The sequence below is a fragment of the Mytilus galloprovincialis genome, chromosome 5 (assembly GCF_965363235.1).
Source record: "Mytilus galloprovincialis chromosome 5, xbMytGall1.hap1.1, whole genome shotgun sequence".
Taxonomy (NCBI): Eukaryota; Metazoa; Mollusca; class Bivalvia; order Mytilida; family Mytilidae; genus Mytilus; species Mytilus galloprovincialis.
This window is the reverse complement of record NC_134842.1, coordinates 63,726,363-63,748,232: the sequence shown is the minus strand read 5'-3', so window position 1 is coordinate 63,748,232 and position 21,870 is coordinate 63,726,363. Positions and strand designations below refer to the sequence as shown.

The 21,870-nt window shown below is 33.3% G+C and overlaps 1 protein-coding gene across 1 annotated transcript in view; it reads right to left on the bottom strand.

Annotated features, from left to right (window-relative positions):
* LOC143074107 (uncharacterized) overlaps positions 1 to 21,870 on the bottom strand; it is a 72,144-nt gene that overhangs the window by 24,583 nt on the left and 25,691 nt on the right. The window contains exons 6-9 of the mRNA XM_076249654.1: positions 15,676 to 15,838; positions 15,020 to 15,183; positions 11,031 to 11,199; positions 10,341 to 10,513 (exon numbers count right to left, since the gene is read on the bottom strand). Of these exons, the coding sequence (XP_076105769.1) occupies positions 10,341 to 10,513; positions 11,031 to 11,199; positions 15,020 to 15,183; positions 15,676 to 15,838 (669 nt within the window). The remainder of the gene's footprint in view (positions 1 to 10,340; positions 10,514 to 11,030; positions 11,200 to 15,019; positions 15,184 to 15,675; positions 15,839 to 21,870) is intronic.

Below are 21,870 nucleotides of genomic sequence, written 5' to 3'. Positions count from 1 at the left end.
TTCTTCATCTTTGTTTGTTCTTGGAATATATCCTAATTTAGTTCTGACTCGTCTTTTCATGAGTGCTTCATACGGTGGTACATCTGTTGCTGGATGAGGTGTGGAACGATATCCTACAAGCATTTCCTGTACAGCTATTGCACTATCCCTGTTTTGTAATTTTGCTATTTTTTCGGTCTTGTTTAATACTTTCATGAAGGCTTCGGCTTCTCCATTAGCTCTCGGGTGTAAGGGTGTAATTTTATGGTGTTCAAATCCTTGTTCTGCGGCAAAGTTGGCGAATTCAACAGAATTAAATGGTGGTCCATTATCACTTTCTAGCCTTTTTGGAATTCCATGTGTCGCTAAGATCCTCATAAGTTTATCTTTTGTTTGTTTGCAAGCTGTTGTATTTACTTTTTCTACTTCAGGATATCTTGTTCTTTTATCAATTACCACTAAATTATAGTGTCCATCTGGATATGGCCCTCCAAAATCTACAGATACAACTTCCCATGGATTTTCTGGTATTTCTGTCATCTTCAATGGTTCGTTTCCTTGTTGTTTTGTTGTTACTTGACATTCAAAACAGTGTTTAATGTTTTCTTCAACCATAGCATTCATTGTTGGAAACCAATATCTCTCTCTCAACATTTGTTTTGTTTTCGTCATTCCAAAATGTCCCATCTTGTGTGCAGCATTGATCACTTTTTCTTGCAGTGTCTTTGGAACTATAATTTGATTCAATCTGAACACGAGTCCTTCTGCTACGTATAATTCATTTCTCATATGGTAATATGGTATAATATCCATGTCTTTCTTGTTTCTTTCCCAGTTAGTTTTCAATATACAGTCCTTTAATTTAATTAAGTGTTCATCCTTGTTAGTTTTTTCTTGTAATCGTTCTAGTATTACAGCATGTTCATTGTGAATGACTGCTTTTATCACCCTCTCTGTTTCATCGTGTTCCTTTTCAGGCAAAGGATGTCTTGATAAAAAGTCTAGCGGGTCAGCTTCATCTTTTCCTGGTTCATACATTATCTCAAAGTCTACATCCTGCATATCCATGACCCACTTTTCAATACGTGGTGGTAGCTTGATCATCGTCTTATTAAACATTGGTATCAATGGTTTATGTGCTGTGATTATCTTGAATTTGGGTGCTCCCAGAAGATATATACTGAATCTATTCTTTGCCCATCGAATAGATAATGCATCTTTTTCAGTCTGGCTATACCTCTTTTCTGTATCTGACATAGATCGACTAATGAAATGTACTGGTTGTAATCCTTTCTCTGTTCGTTGACAGTCTTTCCTGCTGACAGTCCTTCATTGAAACTTGCTTCACAACGTAACACTATCGGTCTTATCGGATTGAAAAATGCCATTGTACTTTCATTTGTAATACTGTCCTTTAGCTTCTCAAATGCTGAATTCTCTTCGTGTCCCCATCTGAACTGTGTATCTTTATGCGTTAGTATTCTAAGTGGTGCTGTTAGTAGTGTGTATCTCGGTATAAACTTTGAAAAATATCCAATCATTCCTAAGAAACTTCTTACCGCTTCTTTTGACTCTGGTGCTTTTGCTTCTTTTACAGCTCTAACTTTCTCATGTGTTGGCTTCAATCCATCCTTTGTAAATTTATATCCATAAAATTCTAACTCATTAACTCCAAATTCACATTTTTCTCTATTTAGTGTTATTCCAAAATCTTTTGCTCTTTTTAATACTTCTCTCAGTGTTTTGTGATGTTCCTCTGTGTTGACACCCCCTATAAGTATATCATCTCTTTGATTCAAACAATTTGGTATGTCTCCAAATATTCTGTACATTTGTTTGTCAAATAAATCTTGTGAGCACTTTGCTCCAAATATTAGTCTTTTTGGTCTCATGTTTCCCCAAGGTGTACTGAAAGTTGCAATTTCTCTGGATTCTGGATCCAACATAAGTTGATGATATCCTTGTCTTAAATCCATCTTCGAAAATACTTTACATTTATGGAATTTGTATATGAAATCTTCTACAACTGGGCTCTGGATTATCCTGTTCCTTTCCATGAATTTGTTTGGTATCCTCATGTCGACACATGCTCTTATCATATGCGGTTCTAATTTGTCCTTATCAACTTCACTGAACTTGGGTTTTGGTAATACAACTAATGGAGAACACCACTGCACAGGTGTTCCTGATGGCACTTCTTCGAATATATCTGATTTAACTCCCTCTTCCAACCATTGTTTAAGTGGTTCTAGCAAGTAATATGGAACTTGTCTTGGTTTTTGAGCAATTGGTGCTATTCCTGGTTTCATGCTGAACTTAACGTATAATTCACTGTCATTTCTATAGTCTCTTATTTTACCAATCCCTTCAAAAATAATATCAAATTCGTTCAATATTTGAGTCATTTCTATTTTCCCATTTTCAGTTACAAGCATCACATCAGCATCTTCATTAGTTTTCTCGTTTGTTACTTTAAGATCATTCGGTTCTGCAAATGACCCATCTGGTTTAATTTCCATCATTCCTAATTCCTTAAGTGTTGCTCTACTAAGCAATGGTGGTGAATTTATTCTTCCTTGAATAACGATAAACTTTGTTTCCATTCCACATGTCTCGTTCCGTACGATAGTTTTAAATTCTCCTTTGACGGGAAGTGAATTTTGAAGTGTACTAAGTACTGTTTTACTTTTCTCCAATTTTAGTTTATTTTTAGATAACTTCCTTAAATTTGAAAAATGATGTTCATCCATAACATTCACATCTGCACCGCTATCTGGTTCAACCTTCATCTCTACATCTCCTAAATGAATCTTCACAGTTTTCTCATTGTGACCTTTTCTATAAATTGACTTCACTTTTCCTATCCTTGCAACATATTTTACAGATTCATCAAAATAATCATCTTCCTCATACTGATCGGAATCCTCACTGGAATTGTCTTCAACAGTTTTTTTCACATTTTTTCTGTTTATATTCTGCATCATTCCTCCTTTACTTTGATTATATTTACTATCCTGTTTGTTCCTAAATCTACACATTGATTCAAAATGGTTCTTTTTCCCACAAGACCTGCAATCTTTTCCATATGCTGGACATCTTCTGCTTTCATGACGAAATCCACAATAGTTACACAAATCTTGTGAACGTTGATTATCTGTTCCCATTGTTCTTCTTGGTCTGTTACTCCTTTCGAATCTCCTTTCAGATGTGTTCTGCACTTTATATACAACATTAGGTTCTTCTTTCCTCATTTCTTTAAGATGAAGAGTTGTGTCTTCTACATGTGCTGCTTCCTCAATAAATTTATCCAAGTCCCAACCTTTACTAATGGCTTTTCTAATCAATTCTTTATTTTCAATATTTTGTATACAATGTTCAAGTATTCTTTCTTCTGTTGTGTTTCCAAATTCACAATCATTTGCCTTTTCTCTAAGTCTAGATACATAACAACCTATCATTTCTCCTCTCTCTGGCTTAATTTTTGAAAATATATATCTTGAATGATGTTTATTCTTCTTTGGCAAAAAATATTTATTTATCTTATTTTTCAATACATCATACTCATCTGTCCCAGCTGTTATATCATTCTTTAAACTTTTTTCCAATCTCACTAATTCCTTTCCTCCATAAATCAAAAGTGCATCCTTTTTATCCTCAGGCTGTGTTATCTTGAAGTATCTAAATTCTCTTTCAATTCCTTCTAACCAGTCTTCCCATTGTTTTCCAGTAGATAATGGATCATCACTTTGAATAAACGGAATTGTTCTTAAATTTCTCGTCTCCGTTACAACTGTGATCCGTTGCGGTTCTCCGCCGTCCATTTTCGTCTTTTGGTATTTAGGTAAATTCGTTCCTGATTTGATTTCGGCTTTTAACGTATTCTTCTTTATTTCCTTTCTTCAAAATCGTCAGTTTTGTTCATCCTCGTCGCCAATGAAACATCTAAGACTAGCTCCTTTAGATAGTAATTTAATAATGGCTGTCTCAAAACAATATACAAATAATGCTGTAGCAACGTAACGTAATAATAAGAGTTGCGGATGTGTATGATATGAGTTCCCGGGTTAATCTGGATACTACAATAGGTCTAGTATGTTTTTTTAGTATTTTGTTTATAGATAGGTCTAGTATATTTTTTAGTATTTTGTTTATAGATAGGTTTAGTATATTTTTTAGTATTTTGTTCATAGATAAGTGTAGTATATTTTTAGTATTTTGTTTATAGATAGGTCTAGTATATTTTTTAGTATTTTGTTTATAGATAAGTCTAGTATATTTTTTAGTATTTTGTTTATAGATAGGTCTAGTATATTTTTTAGTATTTTGTTTATAGATAGGTCTAGTATATTTTTTAGTATTTTGTTTATAGATAAGTCTAGTATATTTTTTAGTATTTTGTTTATAGATAGGTCTAGTATATTTTTTTAGTATTTTGTTTATAGATAAGTCTAGTATATTTTTTAGTATTTTGTTTATAGATAGGTCTAGTATATTTTTTAGTATTTTGTTTATAAATAAGTCTAGTATATTTTTTAGTATTTTGTTTATAGATAGGTCTAGTATATTTTTTTAGTATTTTGTTTATAGATAAGTCTAGTATATTTTTTAGTATTTTGTTTATAGATAGGTCTAGTATATTTTTTTAGTATTTTGTTTATAGATAAGTCTAGTATATTTTTTAGTATTTTGTTTATAGATAAGTCTAGTATATTTTTTAGTATTTTGTTTATAGATAAGTCTAGTATATTTTTTAGTATTTTGTTTATAGATAGGTCTAGTATATTTTTTAGTATTTTGTTTATAGATAAGTCTAGTATATTTTTTAGTATTTTGTTTATAGATAGGTCTAGTATATTTTTTAGTATTTTGTTTATAGATAGGTCTAGTATATTTTTTAGTATTTTGTTTATAGATAAGTCTAGTATATTTTTTAGTATTTTGTTTATAGATAGGTCTAGTATATTTTTTTAGTATTTTGTTTATAGATAAGTCTAGTATATTTTTTAGTATTTTGTTTATAGATAGGTCTAGTATATTTTTTAGTATTTTGTTTATAGATAAGTCTAGTATATTTTTTAGTATTTTGTTTATAGATAAGTCTAGTATATTTTTTAGTATTTTGTTTATAGATAAGTCTAGTATATTTTTTAGTATTTTGTTTATAGATAAGTCTAGTATATTTTTTAGTATTTTGTTTATAGATAGGTCTAGTATATTTTTTAGTATTTTGTTTATAGATAGGTCTAGTATATTTTTTAGTATTTTGTTGAATGGAAACCTATATTCAAGTATATAAAAAAGACAAAAGCCAACAATCAAAACTTACCAATCTACTATAAATAAAATGCTTCACCGAGCACAGCCTAATACGACTGCAGAGGTCGAAACCCTGAACAGTTGGGGCAAATTTGGACATAAGATTCAGGCTTGATACTGTCTGAATTTGGATTGTGATCAAATTTTTCACATAATTTAGGTTTCTAACACAAAGCAAATGTGGTCAAAGATTTTAAAATTTTGAAATTGGACATTTAATTTACCTAGTATAGTCTGATATCCAAAATCTAACAACATAATTACATTCAGCAAATAAAAAAAACACAAAAATTTTGGTTGAAATCAAACAAAGTTTAATTTTAGACCCTTCAAACCTTAATATGGACTAATTCAAAACCAGAGCCCCCCAAAAAAATATAATTGCACAATAAGATTCAGCATATCATAGACCCACAAAAATTCAGTTTTTGATGAAATCGGCAAAAGTTTAATTCTATTTTTTTTTGGACCCAACAATGGGTTTGTTCCATTCGTCTGAAAATTTCAGAGCTGATAGATCTTGACCAATTGAACTATTTTACCCCATGTCAGATTTGCTTTAAAAGCTTTAGTTTTTCAGATATAACCCAAGAGAAAACAAAAACAGGACCAATGGGGATCCCAATGCAATCCCGGTGAAATTGCCGGGATAAGCCGGGATAAGCATCTGGAGTCAGGATCCCATTCAGGATAAATATCTGAAACTGGGATCCCATACTGGATAAATGTCTGAAGCCGGGATTCCAGTCTAGATGAAACGGGATAAATATCGGACACTGGGATCCCAATCAGGGTAACTGTCTGACGCTAGGATCCTTATCGGAACTGTTTAAAGCCGGGATCCCAATCGGGATAACTGTCTGAAGCTGGGATCCCAGTCTAGTTAAAACGGGAAATTGTATGAACCAGAATTATGTTGTTGAAAATATGTAAGTAAAATTGAGAATGGAAATGGGGAATGTGTCAAAGAGACAACAACCTGACCATAGAAAAAAACAACAGAAGAAGGTCACCAACAGGTCTTCAATGTAGCGAGAAATATATACCTGGAGGCGTCCTTCAGCTGGCCCCTAAACAAATATATACTAGTTCAGTGATAATGAATGCCATACTAATTTCCAAATTGTACACAAGAAACTAAAATTAAAATAATACAAGACAAACAAAGAAACGAGTGTTTTGTTTGTGTATATATATGTGTCTGATAACATCAAGTACAGGTTATTGGTGTTAATTAACAATGTGTATGACACCAAAGCTGTCAGGTGAAGCCAATCACATTTAAGTGTAATTTAATATTCAGTTTGACAGATATTTATAAGTCTGAAAATTTCTGAGATTTTCGCGATAAAAATGGCAGGGCGTCCGAGAAATGTCAACGGGTGTTTTGCCAGACAAGCAAGGGCGTTTCTGATGTTCCCCAAGTTCCCATAAGTGCGTTTCTATTAGTTGTCGTCCGGCATCAATGATAAGATAATGATTGACATCGTAAAACATTGGTTTCTCAACTTCTGGCCGATATAATTTGGGGCAAGATTCGACGTTAGTGTACTGGTAAAAACGACATCAAAATATGATTACGCTGATTTATGGAGTCCTGACCAAGATGATGCAGATGTTTTCAGATAAGTGCATTAATAATTTAATTTAACATGTGTATATGTGCATATAATGATTATAAAAATAATTTATTGAGGAACTATGATTTTTATGGTTTTTATTTGAGCAAATCAACATCAGAAAGTCTGAAAGCATAAACTGAAAATATATTTATTTTTAACATATACAATGAATAAACTTGTTGTCACATAACAGGCATAACTAGTAGGTATGTAAAAATTTAATTCAGTTGTGTGTATGTTTATTTGGTGAAAATAATAAGTCGCTAGTTATTTATCTACAGGGGATAAAAATGGGGGAGGGTAATTAATTTGCCAAAAAAATTAAAATAGCCTTCCAAGACTGCATAATTATTTGAACTAGCTTCCAATCTACTGTATAAACATGCAATAATATTTCTATTGAATTTGTTGCTTCAAAACGTATTGAACAAATGATTCTTTGTGGATTTTTTTTTATACTTTTAGGGGATTTAATGATAATTCTAAATGGAGCTGCCAACAGAACAGATTGCATGCAGATATTCCAGTTACCATAATTTACTCAGCAATATTAGTTGGAAGTACAGAGACAGCAAATTAATTAACAGAAAGGAGAACATGACATGTATCCTTTTGCATAAATAACCCCAGTGGCAGTGCAATTTGAATTGGTGCATGTATATCCTGCTGGGATTTATTTTTGGGATCCCGCTTCTTTTACAGAATCCTGAAATTTTATCCCAGTACATTTACATCGGGATCACGCTTTTTTTCCCAAAATTTTATCCCAGTGGGATCCCAATTGAAATCCCACAATATCCCAGTGGGATCCCAGTATATTTCAACCGGGATTTACATCGGAATTCCCGGATTTTTGGGGGATTCCTGAAATTTTATCCCGGTGGAATAAGGTGGAATCCCTCTTGGAATCCCATCAAAATTGTAGCCGGGATTCCAGTGGAATTCCAGATTTATTTTCTCTTTGGTAAGCCAAAAAATGCAGTTGACCCCTATGTTCTATTTTTAGCCATGGTGGCCATGTTTGTCGATGGATCAAAACTTCAGATACAATTTATAAACTAGATACCCCAAGGAACATTTAGTTAAAGTTTCAAGGGATTTGGCCCAGTAGTTTCAGAGGAGACGATTTTTGAAATAGTTTACGACGACGGACGCCAAGTGATGGCATAAGCTCACATGTGGCCCTTTGGGCCCTGATGAGCTAAAAATGGGGTCCAATATCCAAAATAGTAATACAAGGTAGAACCCCCTAAATTTAAAGACTTTAAATTAATCCCATTGAAATCGATTAAAAGATTTGATGTGTATCTCTCAAATAATTTAAAAAAAAAAAATCCCCCAAACAGTAAAATTGAAAAAAAATCTCCTCCTTATTACTAAACTGTTGGTAACATAAACCTCAAAATCAATCCAAACCTTCCTTTTATGGTATTGGACCTCCTGGTAAAATTTCACATTGATCCATTCACTTAAACTAAAGTTGTTATCTGAACCAAAGGTGTCTTTGAACAACAACTACGCCTCAGCCATCACCGCTATCGACGACATGAAATATAGCATTATTCAAAGGCAATTTTTTTTTGCAGTTGTATATAAACTGCAAAATTTCCTTTTAATTATCAATTCAGTGGTAATAACCCACAAAAGCGGTTGTTCGACTTGTCTTAAAATTTTATTGCAGGTAGATCTTGACCTAGTGAATGCTTTTGGCCCAGTCAGATTAACTCTAAATGCTTTAGTTTTTAAGATATGCCAACAAACTGCTTTGCCAAGTGCAGCCGGATACAACCAGAGATGGCCAAACCTGAACAGTTGGGGCAAAAATGGACACAATATACAAGCTTGATACAGGTCTAAATTTGGATTGTAATTTAAAAAAATTTGAAGCATTTTAGGTTTCTGACACAGAATAAATGTAGTCAAAGAACTTAAAATTGGTTATATGATTTGATTTCATATTCAATTGAAAATTTCTTGCCTTGTGCACTACACTGTGATTTTGCTCAATACTTATTAAATATGTTTTCAGACAATATACAAAGAATAGGCAAAATAATTGGTGACCCCAATTCTTTGGAAAATTGACACTGTCTTAAGCTTAAATCTTGAGGTAATTTTTTTTTATCTCCCTAAAATATGCTCGCCAAAATTTTTTTTTGAAGAAATTTTCTCTTTTACATGTTTAATTTCTTAAATCTTAAGGGGGAAAAATCCCACCCATATTTTTGTTCACCAACACACCCCCTCCCCTATCCCCTAAATGACATTTGCAGAAATTTTCTTTTTGTAAAATAAGGTAAAATGTAAGAGACATCAATAAGCTTGAACACAAGTTATTGTCTGAAAACTAGAAAAATGCTTGATTTAGACCCTTTTTGGCCCCTAATTACTGAACAGTTCGAACAATAACCCCCAAAAATGATTCCAAACCTTCTACTTGTGGTAATGAACCATGTGGTACAATTTCAGGGCAATACAAATATTTATACACAAGTTATTGTCCTGAAACAAAAATGCCTGTTTTGGGCCGCTTTTGGCCCACAATTCCTATAGCAATATATGACCCCAAATCTTTTTTGCGGTCATATAAAAACTGCATTTTACCCCCATGTTCTGTTATTAGCTATGGTGAAATGTTTGTTTTACAAAACTGTTGTAAATAAAACACAAACTTTATACTAGATACCCTAAGGGATCATTCAGCAAAATTTTGGCTCCAATTGGTTCAGTAGATTTAGAGAAGATGTTTTAAATAGTTTACACCAGACGGACGATGACGACCGACAACCACTGACAATGACCAATGTCAAGTGATGGCAAAAGCTCACTTTTCCTTTTTAATGAAAGGTGAGTTAAAAATGAGGCCAAAGTTAGATGAATCCTGCCTGTCATGCCATACATCAAATATAGTTGATATAATGCTTATAGTATCTGAGAAGAGGACCAAATTACAGAGACTGTACATTGACAAATGCACAATGAAATTGAGGTCAAGGACAGATGATACCTGCATGATAGACATGAACATTTGTCAATCATTTTATACTAATACACTAAAATATAGACTTATTGCTTATAGTATTAAAAAAACTCAGACCAAAACACAAAAACTTGATATTGGCTAATGAACCATGAAAATGAGGTCAAGGTTGAATAAAATTTGCCAGAATGACATGGACACCTTAAAATCATCCCACACATCACATATAGTTGGCATACTGCTTATTGTATCAATGATCTAGATCACTGCATAATCACATGATGCAACTTAAATATTTTTACAATCTACACATAAGATCAATAAAGGCAACAGTAGTATATACAGCCGTTCGAAAATTTAGAAAGAACAGAATAAACCATCACAATGTACTACTAAAATAATACTACAATACATATTTCATTTGTTTCATCTTATAGTATTACCTGCTTCTATGAGTTTTTGAAAATGAAGATCAGTTGCACAAACTTTTAGACTGGAACCCAACAGTCCAGTCTGAATTTGTTTTTCCACAGGTTCTTTTAATGTACTTTCATCAGAACAACCACTAGATGTTAACTTGAAGATAATGGAATGTACTGCTCCAGAAGACTCTATCCTAAATTTTTAAAAGTTCTTTGTAATACAAATCAAATTTTATTTTAAAACATTGAAGTATACCCATGCAGTAACAGATGGTGATTATCAGATGATTAAAATGTTTGTAAGGTGAACTGTCCTAAATTAATTAAATGCTATTTTTGTTCTCTGCATTTTTAATACCTCTGTGATTAATAAATATTTTCTGTATGACAGTAAAGTATGTTAAAGAGAATCTGATGAAAATTATTACAACACAAGTTAAACAATCTGACAGAAGGACAGGAAGAGAATATTATTATTTACCCCAATTGTGAGTAGCAGGAGATATATAGGTTTCCTAATGAACAGTCATGTAAATTTTGGTAAACATTAAAAAAAACCTAAAGACTACCATGAAACACCTAGTGGTGCATAACAATAGATCACGTAGCCCTTTGTGGCCTTTGGACCAGGGTAGCAAAAAACAAAGCATAAATTAAGCATAACATTTATCAATGTGCAGCATGATTTGAAAGATACATATGATCACTTACTTATATCTAAGAATGTCAATTTCCTGAGAGCCACATACTGAATCATATAATCTCAGGATTTCAGGTTGAACCTTTTCTTTTAAAGATTTGAAGGCATCACTTTTAGGATTTGCTAATTCTTTCGAATCAGAATATTTTTCTGCTAATCTCAGTGTAACTTCAAACATACCTATAATGAAAGAATCAATATAAAATTAGTGTTTGAAAAGTTTCGGAATACTGCAAGGTGGGTTTGATTTCAAAATCAACCCTGTTTGCCAGGATTTATTTTTAAGCTTCTCTTGTCTGTGTCTCTTATCTCCCTTATGAATAGTAACCAACAAGAGGCTCTCAAGAGCCTGAATTGCTCACCTGTGTTTTTTTTCTTAAATCTTTCATCAATGAATATTTTTGTTCTTCAATATATACTATTAAGTGGCTGAAAAATTCCATTTAAATGTTCTTTGTATCTATCATTTTCGTCTTAAAAAAACCAACAGTTTACCCTCAGGGATCTCCATGGCCTGTTTAACGATGGCAGCCTGCCATCGTTCAAATGTCTTGCGCCATCGTCAAATGACTTGCGCCATCGTTAAATTGTCTTGCGCCATCATTAAATTGTCTTGCGCCATCGTTAAATTGTCTTCCGCCATCGTTCAAAACTTCATCGTTTTTTGAAGCCCGACGCCATTTTTTTATCAATTATAATCAAATGCATGTAATTGCATAACCCTTAGACTTTATATGTTATAATCCAATACAGTTCTAACGCCTGAGGGATATCCGGATTAAGATCGCTAATCACTTGTACCTGAGCTTGTACAGGTAGATCAACAAACCACACAGGTGAATACTATCTGAGGATAGACGATCAATTTGTCGAATTAATCAATTAAGTTTTAGCAAATGATTATGATAATTTAGATTAAATAAAAAAAATAATAATCCAGTTACAAAGAAAACAGTTTAACAAGTCGAACACGTGCTTTATTTTGACTTACAACAACAACAACAACAACAACAATACTTTATTTTAAGAGGGTTACACAGTTAGCTATATAACTAATCTTCCCTGAGGCCCTCGTAATGAAAAATCAAACAAAACACAAACATATACTAGTACATTGCATACATACATTAGCATAAAAAGTCAAGTGTGATAATAATGTTCAATACAACTTGATAAAATGTGATGAAAAAATAAACATGATGACATGATCAGTTTTTTATATTATTTATACAGCTAGGTTGATTTCAATAAATGATCTGTTATTTTGTATTTGAAAGAATTAATATTTGTAATATTTCTTAACGGTATTGGCAAATTATTCCACAAGAATGGTCCAGAATACATAAAAGATTTTTTGAATAATTCTGTTTTTGGTTTAGGGAGTATGAGGTTTCCTTGAACAGCATTTCTCAAGGGGTACGGATTTCTGTCTGAAACATAATGAAACTTGTTAGTAAGATATGATGGGGCATCATTATTAATACACTTAAATGTCATCACTAACTTATGATATTTTATTCTCTGTTCAACTGTCATCCAGTTTAAGTGTTTGAATAAGGGTGCAGAAGGAGCGAATGGGTCTGTTTCTAGTATTAATCTAGCAGCCCTCTTTTGTAATTTTAATATCCTTTTTAAACCCTCACTGCTACAACTACTCCACACTATACAACAATAATCAATAAGTGGCAAGATATAACCATTATAGAATAATTTTCTGCAGTCTAGATTTAGAAATTTTTTAATCTTTAATAGTAGATATAGTCTAGATGATATTTTTGAGCAGATCAAGTCAATTTGGGTTGTCCATGTGAGGGAAGGGTCAATTTTAATGCCTAAAAGACTTTCGCATGTGGAAGATTGTATCACTTGATTGTTAATAGTTAAACAACTCTCATTGTAATGTGGCATTGCTCTTTGCTTCGTTCCAATAATCATATATTTTGTTTTATTTTTATTGATGAACATATTGTTATCATTGCACCATGCCTCTACACCATGTAAATCTTCTTGTACCTTTGACTGAAGAGTTTGATAACAATTACCAGAAAGATGTAAGGTTGAATCATCGGCATATAAATCAGTGCAACAATTTTTCATATAAATAGGAAGGTCGTTGATGTATAATATAAACAGAAGGGGGCCTAATATGGAGCCTTGGGGAACACCATACTTGATATGAAGTTTTTCAGAATGAGCATTACCAATCTGTACTTGTTGAGTTCTTTCATTCAAATACGATTGAAAAAAAGAAACAGCAGTATTATCAAATCCATAAATTTCAAGTTTACGCAATCAGCATCCCCCTTTTTTAAGAAGTACAAAATAAGACGCAAAACAGTAATTATTATTTCATTGCAAATAACTTGAATACTGCTGTAACGATAATTTAGAATTACTTTAAAAGTTTAAAAGTAAAAACTGAAATATTTCCTGTAAAGAAATATCGTATCGTAATTCCGAATTCATTTCGTATATTACAATCAAATTGATACATCCGCGTTTCCGGTTTCTATTCAGACTCGAAAGATGCATGTTGCACAGCATCAATTTGACAGATAAAGTCATTAAAAACGTTTTCATTTGTCAATGTTTGCTTTACAAATCTCTTTAACCTTTTACATAACCCGTACGAATCGTTTTGTAGCTGCAAATCAGCCATACCGGTAATGGGTTCTGAATTTGACAACTGTCCATGAAAAATAAGCTCCACATCATATGATTTTTAATCCCCATAACAATTACCAAAAATACAAGAAATCTACATGGGGACATTTATGACAGCTTTTGGTCATTCTCGACTAAAGGGGGACCATGAAGACTTGGCATTTGAATGGTTAAAAACGGCAATAAATGAAAATATTGATACTTCTAATTCTATAATGAAAATTCAAATAAATCTAATTTAAATAAGCAATGATTTAGCATGTTCACCATTCCTTGTATAGAGGGATAAAATACTTCCGATCGCGCTACACTGTACAGTGTACAGCGTAGACACGGTTTGTAATGTGAAAGTTCCTCCATCGTTCAATTTTCATCCATGGAGATCCCTGTTCCATTTTAGCCATAGTGGCTATATGTTTCTTGATGTACAAGGAATTTAAAGACAAAATTCATACTAGATACTCTGAAACTCATTCAGGCCAAGTTTTTCTGAAATTGATTCAGCAATTTCAAAGGAGAAGATATTCTAAAGTAAGCAAACTAGATGAACAAATTGTGAAAAATTGTCTTTAAAGGGCAATAACTCATCAAGGGGTCAATTCACAAATTTGGTCATATGAACTTATTTGAAGATCTTACTTTGCTGAACATTTTTGCAGTTTATCTTTATCATTAATTATATTCCAGATAATAACCAAAAATGTAAAATATTAAAATTTCCTTAAAATTACCAATTTAGTGGTAGCAACCCAACAATGGGTTGTAAGATTCATCTGAAAATTTCATGGTGATTAAGAATTTGACCTAATGAACATTTTGACCTCACATCAGATTTGCTCTAAATGCTTTAGTGTTTGAGATATAAGCCAAAAAACTGCATTTTACCTGCATGTTCTATGTTTAGCCATGGCGGCCATGTTTTTTTGAAGAAACAAAAATAAAACACAAACTTTATTTTAGATATCCTAAGGATCAATTATTTCAAGTTTGGTTGGAATTGGTTCAGTAGTTTCAGATGGGAAGATTTTCTAAAGTTAGAAAACATGATAAACAAATTGAGTAAAATTGTCCTTCAAGGGCAATAAATCCTCAAGGGGTCAATTGACCATTTTGGACAAATTAACTGATTTGTAGATCTTACTTTGCCGAACATTTTTGCTGTTTACAGTTTATCTTTATCATAAATTATTTGAGATTCCATTATTTTAAAAATATGTAGAAATGAACACAAAATGTTTCAGAACAAACAGTTTACAGTAAACAGCTGATAATAAGATTCACAAAAATTATATCTGCTTTTTTACAGAATTTGTATTGCATTGCTAATTCTACTCACATTTGTTTGTCTCAAAGTTAAATCCATCATCTGTGATTCCATAACTCAAAGATAGTGATCCGGTTCGTATCTTTCTTTCTGTAACCGCTCTTAATCCCTCTTCATCATTATTTCCATGAGAAATCAAATGATACAAAACAAGCACTGTATCTGATGATCCTTGTCTAAATACATATAAGTCAAAATGTATAAAATATTCCATTTTCATCATAAGTGGATTAACAAAGGGACATTCACATTAATTGGTTGATAAGGAAAAGACCAAACAAGACAGTATGCAAAACACAACAAATAAAATCTATGGACTGAGAAACACAAATTCTTATCAAAATTTTGGGTGATCTCAGGTCATCTGGAAGGGTGAAACATTAACAAAACCAGTCTATGGGGAATTGTTAGGGTGTACTTATTTCATAAATAATGTGTTGCCAATCATTTGTGTGTTAAATTTGCTATATTTCAAACACATTATTGTTTAAATAACAGTGGTTATGTATGTAATGGTTTGCATATATAGATACTTTTGTTTTTGCAAGATTTTAAAAAGTTTAACAATAGATAATGTATTGAGCACAAAGAGATAGCAAGAGCTCTATAAACCTGATCAGTTAAAAATAATCTTAAAACTTTTATCAAGTTTGATACCATTCACCTACCGACATTTTACAATTTCTACATCCTGTTCACCAGTCTCACTGTTATACAATCCTTTAATTATTGGCTGCACTTTGTTTGCAAAGGCTTTAAAATCATTGCTGTTACTGTTTTCTAACGTTTTGGAAAACTTTTCTTTCACATTGATTTCTGCTTCAAATACAACTGAAATAAATATAAGAAGATGTAGTATGAGTGCCAATGAGACAACTCTCCATCCAAGTCAAAATTTATAAAAGTAAACCATTATAGGTTAAAGTAGGGTCTTCTACACAGAGCCTTGGCTCTCACCGCACAGCAAGCTATAAATGGCCCCAAAATTACTAGTGTAAAACCATTCAAACAGGAAAACCAACAGTCTATTCTATATAAAAAAATTATAAGGGTTCTGCGGAACCCAGTGTCTCGCCTACTTTATAAATCAAATAAATGTTTAAATAACTTGCAGACTGTATGTAATGTTAACAGGAAGAAAAACTAAGTCAACTAAGCAACATACTGAAAAACTGGATTTTTTTTTTAACAAAATTTCCTTCTAGATACTAGCTTTTGATTATAAACAAGCTTCTGTCCAAGTTTGGTAGAAATCCAGGACAGTTTAAGAAAGTTATTAAAATTTTAAATACTTTAACCACAGGGTGAATGTAATGTTAACTGGCAGAAAAAAAAATCCTTTTATAAGTAAAATATGAAAATAAAAAAAGGATTTTTTTTTTTTAATTTCCTTCTGGATACTATCTTACTGACATGATTTAACAAACTTTACTTAAATTGTCTTTTTATAAATTTAACAAACTTTACTTAAATTGTCTGTTTATAAATTTAACAAACTTTACTTAAATTGTCTGTTTATAAATTTTTGAAATTATTATGAAATTAAGGTTTCAACTCCCTCAGGCAAAGTTGGCTTTAGACGAATTTGGCTGTTTATTTTAGGTATTTTTGACATATAGCTCTTCAACGATTTTCGGTACTTATGCATCTTCGGATTTCAAATGTTTGGCTTTGAGCGTTCCTGATGAAGGTAAATCCAGAAAAGCGCTTCGGACGCATTAAATTATAAAATGTGTTGTTTTCCATTTTTTATGATCATAAACAAGCTTCTGTCCAAGTTTGGTAGAAATCAAGGATAGTTTAAGAAAGTTATTAAAATTTCAAAAACTTTAACCACAGAGTGAATAATTGTGGACGCCGCCGCCGCCAAATGTAGGCCTAGATTGCTATGTCTCCCTTTTTCCACGAATGTCAAAAGCTCCACAAAAAATAGAAATGAGAAGCACTTATAAACCACATCAACAAACAACAACTACTAAACATCAGATTCCTGCATGTACATATTCTACATAAATGTGATGTTATTTCACAAGCATGCATGTCTTTGGAATTAACAGATTCTACCACTGCATCAAGACAATTACTTTCAATGAGGCTTGTCAAGCTTTTTAAATATTGAAAATTTTACTGTCGATGGAATGGAGTAATATTGTATTGCACAAGATTATGCGGTGTCATCTGTTACTCAAATGACTTTTAGACGATATGCAGACATATTTTTTTTGCTGATTGCATACAGATATGTCCCTTATATGTGATGTCATCAGGCATGGGGATCTTTTTTTTGGTGACGTCACAATAGGAAATTGAGAGGTAAGCAAGTATGTATCGCTCACCTGACTCTACTTGGGTTTTTGAAATCATATTAAAAAAAGATAAAATTTGGTCAGCATCTCATCAGGAACATTCATGCTATGTTTGGTTTCATTCCATTCAGTGGTTCTCTAAAAGAAGTAATTTGTATGCATTTCCCATAGGGTTCTATGGTAAACCAAGTCCCCACACTGGCGACCATCTTGGATGATGGATTGGCTACAAAGTAACAACACTTGGTCAGCATCTTAAGGGACATTCATGCTATGTTTGGTTTCATTCCATTCAGTGGTTCTCTTAAAGAAGTAATTTGTATGCATTTCCCATAGGGTTCTATGTTAAACTAAGTCCCCCGCTGGTGGCCATCTTGGATGATGGATCGGCTACAAAGTAACAGCACTTGGTCAGCACCTCATGAGGGACATTCATGCTATGTTTGGTTTCATTCCATTCAGTGGTTCTCTGAAAGAAGTCATTTGTATGCATTTCCCATAGGGTCCTATGTTAAACTAAGTCCCTCTCTTAGCGGCCATCTTGGATGATGGATTGGCTACAAAGTAACAACACTTGGTCAGCATCTCAAAAGGAACATTCATGCTATGTTTTGTTTCATTCCTTTCAGTTGTTCTCTAAAAGAAGTAATTTGTATGCATTTCCCATAGGGTCCTATGTTAAACTAAGTCCCTCGCTTGGGGCCATCTTGGACTTTGCGCATGTGTCAACCACGATACGTCGAAAAAATTTCGGCCACCAAAATTTTTAGTTCTTTTACATATTATCTTTGGCATACCAGGCAGAATTGCACAGAAATTAACCAAATCTTACAGATATTCAGGTAAAAGCGATCCACACTGAACAACAACTCACAGAAATACACAACTCTACAGATGAGTGAAATGACAACAATCAGTCAATAGCCGCCATTGTTGCCAATGTAAACAGTTTTGAGTGATGTACAAAATGACTTCGATAATAAACATTATATCAATCATAGCACTGTACAAGATACTTACCATAGTGTTACATGCAGAAAACACATATTTACATAAAAACTTCAATGAAACATCGAAATACAGTAAAGAGGTTACTCTTGTTGAACAGAGTATATTTCAAGATATTAGTACATGGCTTCACCATACGTCAATCCTTAAATGGAGTATAGCAAAAGAAACAAATAAAGTCCACTTCAGGAATAACAACATGTATATCAATATATTTTATACAAGATACAACACCAAAATTCAGCGTTTATTAATACAATTAATATTGATGTCCGGTGATGTGCACCCCCATCCAAGCCCTATCAAGTATCCATGTTCTGTATGTGAGCGACCAGTAGCAAAAAATCAGCATGCACTACAATGTGATTCGTGTGATCAATGGGTTCACATAAAGTGTGACGGTATTACAAAACAAGAATACAAACAATTTCAGGAAATAAAACACCTAATATTTGAGTGTCCAAAATGTAATCTTTTTACATTTACGGACTCGTTCTTTAACGCAAGTGGAGAAAGCATAGACCTCAGCAACTCCTTTCAGGCATTATCAGATTTCTCTTATAAACCGAATAGTTCTTGGGATTCCACAACTGATAGTGTGACAACAAACCAGAGTCAACACAAATGCGGCCTACGAATTATGAGCGTTAATTGCAGAAGCTTAATAAGCAGCACCAAGCATATAGATCTTCAAAACCTCATAGAAACACATAATCCAGATATTATCCTGGGATGCGAATCACACCTTGATTCACAAATTGCTAGTAGTGAGGTGTTCCCTATAAACTACAGTAACCCGTACAGGAAAGATAGGAAGCTAGGCGAAGGTGGAGTGTTCATAGCCGCTAAAAGCGACCTCATAACAACAGAGATTAATATAAAAACTGATTGTGAGATAGTCTGGGCAACACTAACTGTTCAAGGCAGCTACCCAATTTACATAGGTTCCTACTACAGAAGACCCTCAAGTAAAACAGATATGATAGAGGAACTGGAGAAGTCAATCGAACAAATAACATCAAAGGTAAAAAACAACATGCCACATATTATACTAGGAGGTGACTTTACCTGCCAGATATCAACTGGGACAACACCACAGTGAACACCAACCCACAGTATGGACAGGAGATCAACTCCAAACTTGTTGAGATAGTAACAGAAAATGACTTCATTCAGATGGTAAAAGAACCCACCAGAGGTAAAAACATACTTAACCTGATACTTACCAATAACCCAGGAATGATAGAAAGAACACAAACACAGCCTGGAATGAGCGACCATGAAATCGTGATTACAGATATCAACATCAAAGCAAAAACATACAGAAATAAACAGCTGCGCCATGAGCGCATGATACGCCCGACGGCTTGTGTGGAAGTTTTATGCAATATCATAAATATTTTCTGAGGAAGTTTTAAGCAATAACCATTTATTGTTTTTGAGACACGGCTGGACATGTGAAACCCCCTCACCCTGTTTTTTTTTTTACAAATATCACTAAAATAAAATTTTGAATCAAACCAAAAAGTATACAGATCTTTAAATTAGTATAACAAAGAAGTGTGTACAGTTTCAAGCAATAATCATAAATTGTTTTTGAGATACGGCGCGACATGTAAAAAAAAAACCCTCCCCTTTTTTACAAAATAATAATAACTCAAAAATAAAATTTTGAGTCATCACCAAAAAGTATACAGATCTTTAGATTAATAAAACAAAGAAGTGTGTAAAGTTTTAAGCAATAATCATAAATCGTTTTTGAGATACGGCACGACATGTAAAAAAACCCTCCCCCTATTTTACAAAATACTCAATCACTCAAAAATGAAATTTTGAATCATCACCAAAAAGTATACAGATATTAAGATTAATATAAATAAGAAGTGTGTAAAGTTTTAAGCAATAATCAAGAAACGTTTTTGAGATACGGTGCGACATGTGAAAAAAACACACCCCTGTTTTAGTTACAAAGTGCCAAAACTCAAAAAGTTTAAATCTTATTTTCACCAAAAAGTATACAGATCATTTGACCATCATAAGAAACAACTATATTAAGTTTCATGAAATTTGGATAAGTCGTTCTCAAGTTACGGTGCGACATGTTTACCCCGGACAGACGGACGGACAGACAGACAGAGACAGACGGACGGACACCGGACATTTGTATACCATAATACGTCCCGTCAAATTTTGACGGGCGTATAAAAAACCAAGAAACGTCTATATTTATAAAAAAGCCGACATGAATAGTCTACAGAATGATATTGACCAAGCCTTTACAGATCATTTAAAGAACAAAGATAAGCTCATGAACTCCGTCGAAGATAACTGATTTTTTTCAAAGACACAATTGTCAACAGTGTAAACAAGCATGTCCCACAAAAAACCATCAGTGGGAAACAAGATGTGCCCTGGATGAACCATACCATTAAGCGACTAATTAGAAAACGTCAACGCAGATACAACACAGCTAAAAACTACGATACATCAGAAAACTGGAAAAAATACAGAAAAGCTAGAGACATTGTCAAGCAGACCATGACAGAAGCACACGATAAATACATCAGGGGTTTATTGAACGATGACAGTGCTAATGAAGAACAGAAAAAGCCTACCATGGGAAAGAAATTCTGGCAATACATCAAGTCCAGGAAAAAAGACACTGTCAACATATCAACCATGAAGAACAGCTAAGGAACCGAAGTAATTGACAGTAAGGGGAAAGCTGCTATACTTAATGAACAGTATGATAGTGTATTTACAGACGAAGATATGAATACAATGCCTTCTCTTGGGAACAGCAACATCGACGACATAGAAATACTAAGAGTAACAGAAAATGGAGTAACCAAACTTCTCAAAAAGCTAGACACATCAAAAGCCATAGGACCAAACATGATACCAACTAGAATCTTAAAAGAGGCAGCCGACCAAATATCACCATTTTTAACATACATATTTAACCAGACTTTGACATCTGGGACAGTACTATCAGACTGGAAGCTAGCAAACATCACAGCTATCTACAAGAAAGGTGATCACACACAAGCAGTCAACTACAGGCCCGTCTCTCTGACCTCTATATGCTGTAAAACAATGGCACATATCATCTACCGCCATGTAATAAACCACTTGGAAAAACACAACATCTTAGTGGACTACCAACACGGTTTCAGACAACATCGCTCCTGTGAAACTCAACTGGTGAACACCATAGAATCAGTGGCACGATCTCTGTACATGAGAGAACAGATAGATATGCTTGTCTTAGATTTTTCCAAGGCATTTGACACAGTCCCACACCAGCGGTTATTGCAGAAAATGAGCTAATACGGTATCCGTGGAGATGTTCTTGATTGGATAAGCGCATGGCTTACCAAACGAAATCAACGAGTTTGTGTAGATGGTGAAATGAGTGATATGAAAGCAGTACGTTCCGGTGTACCCCAGGGGACGGTCCTTGGGCCCTTATGTTTCCTGCTGTACATCAACGACATAGGCGATTCTATATCGCCATGTACCAGTCTACGACTGTTTGCTGACGACTCC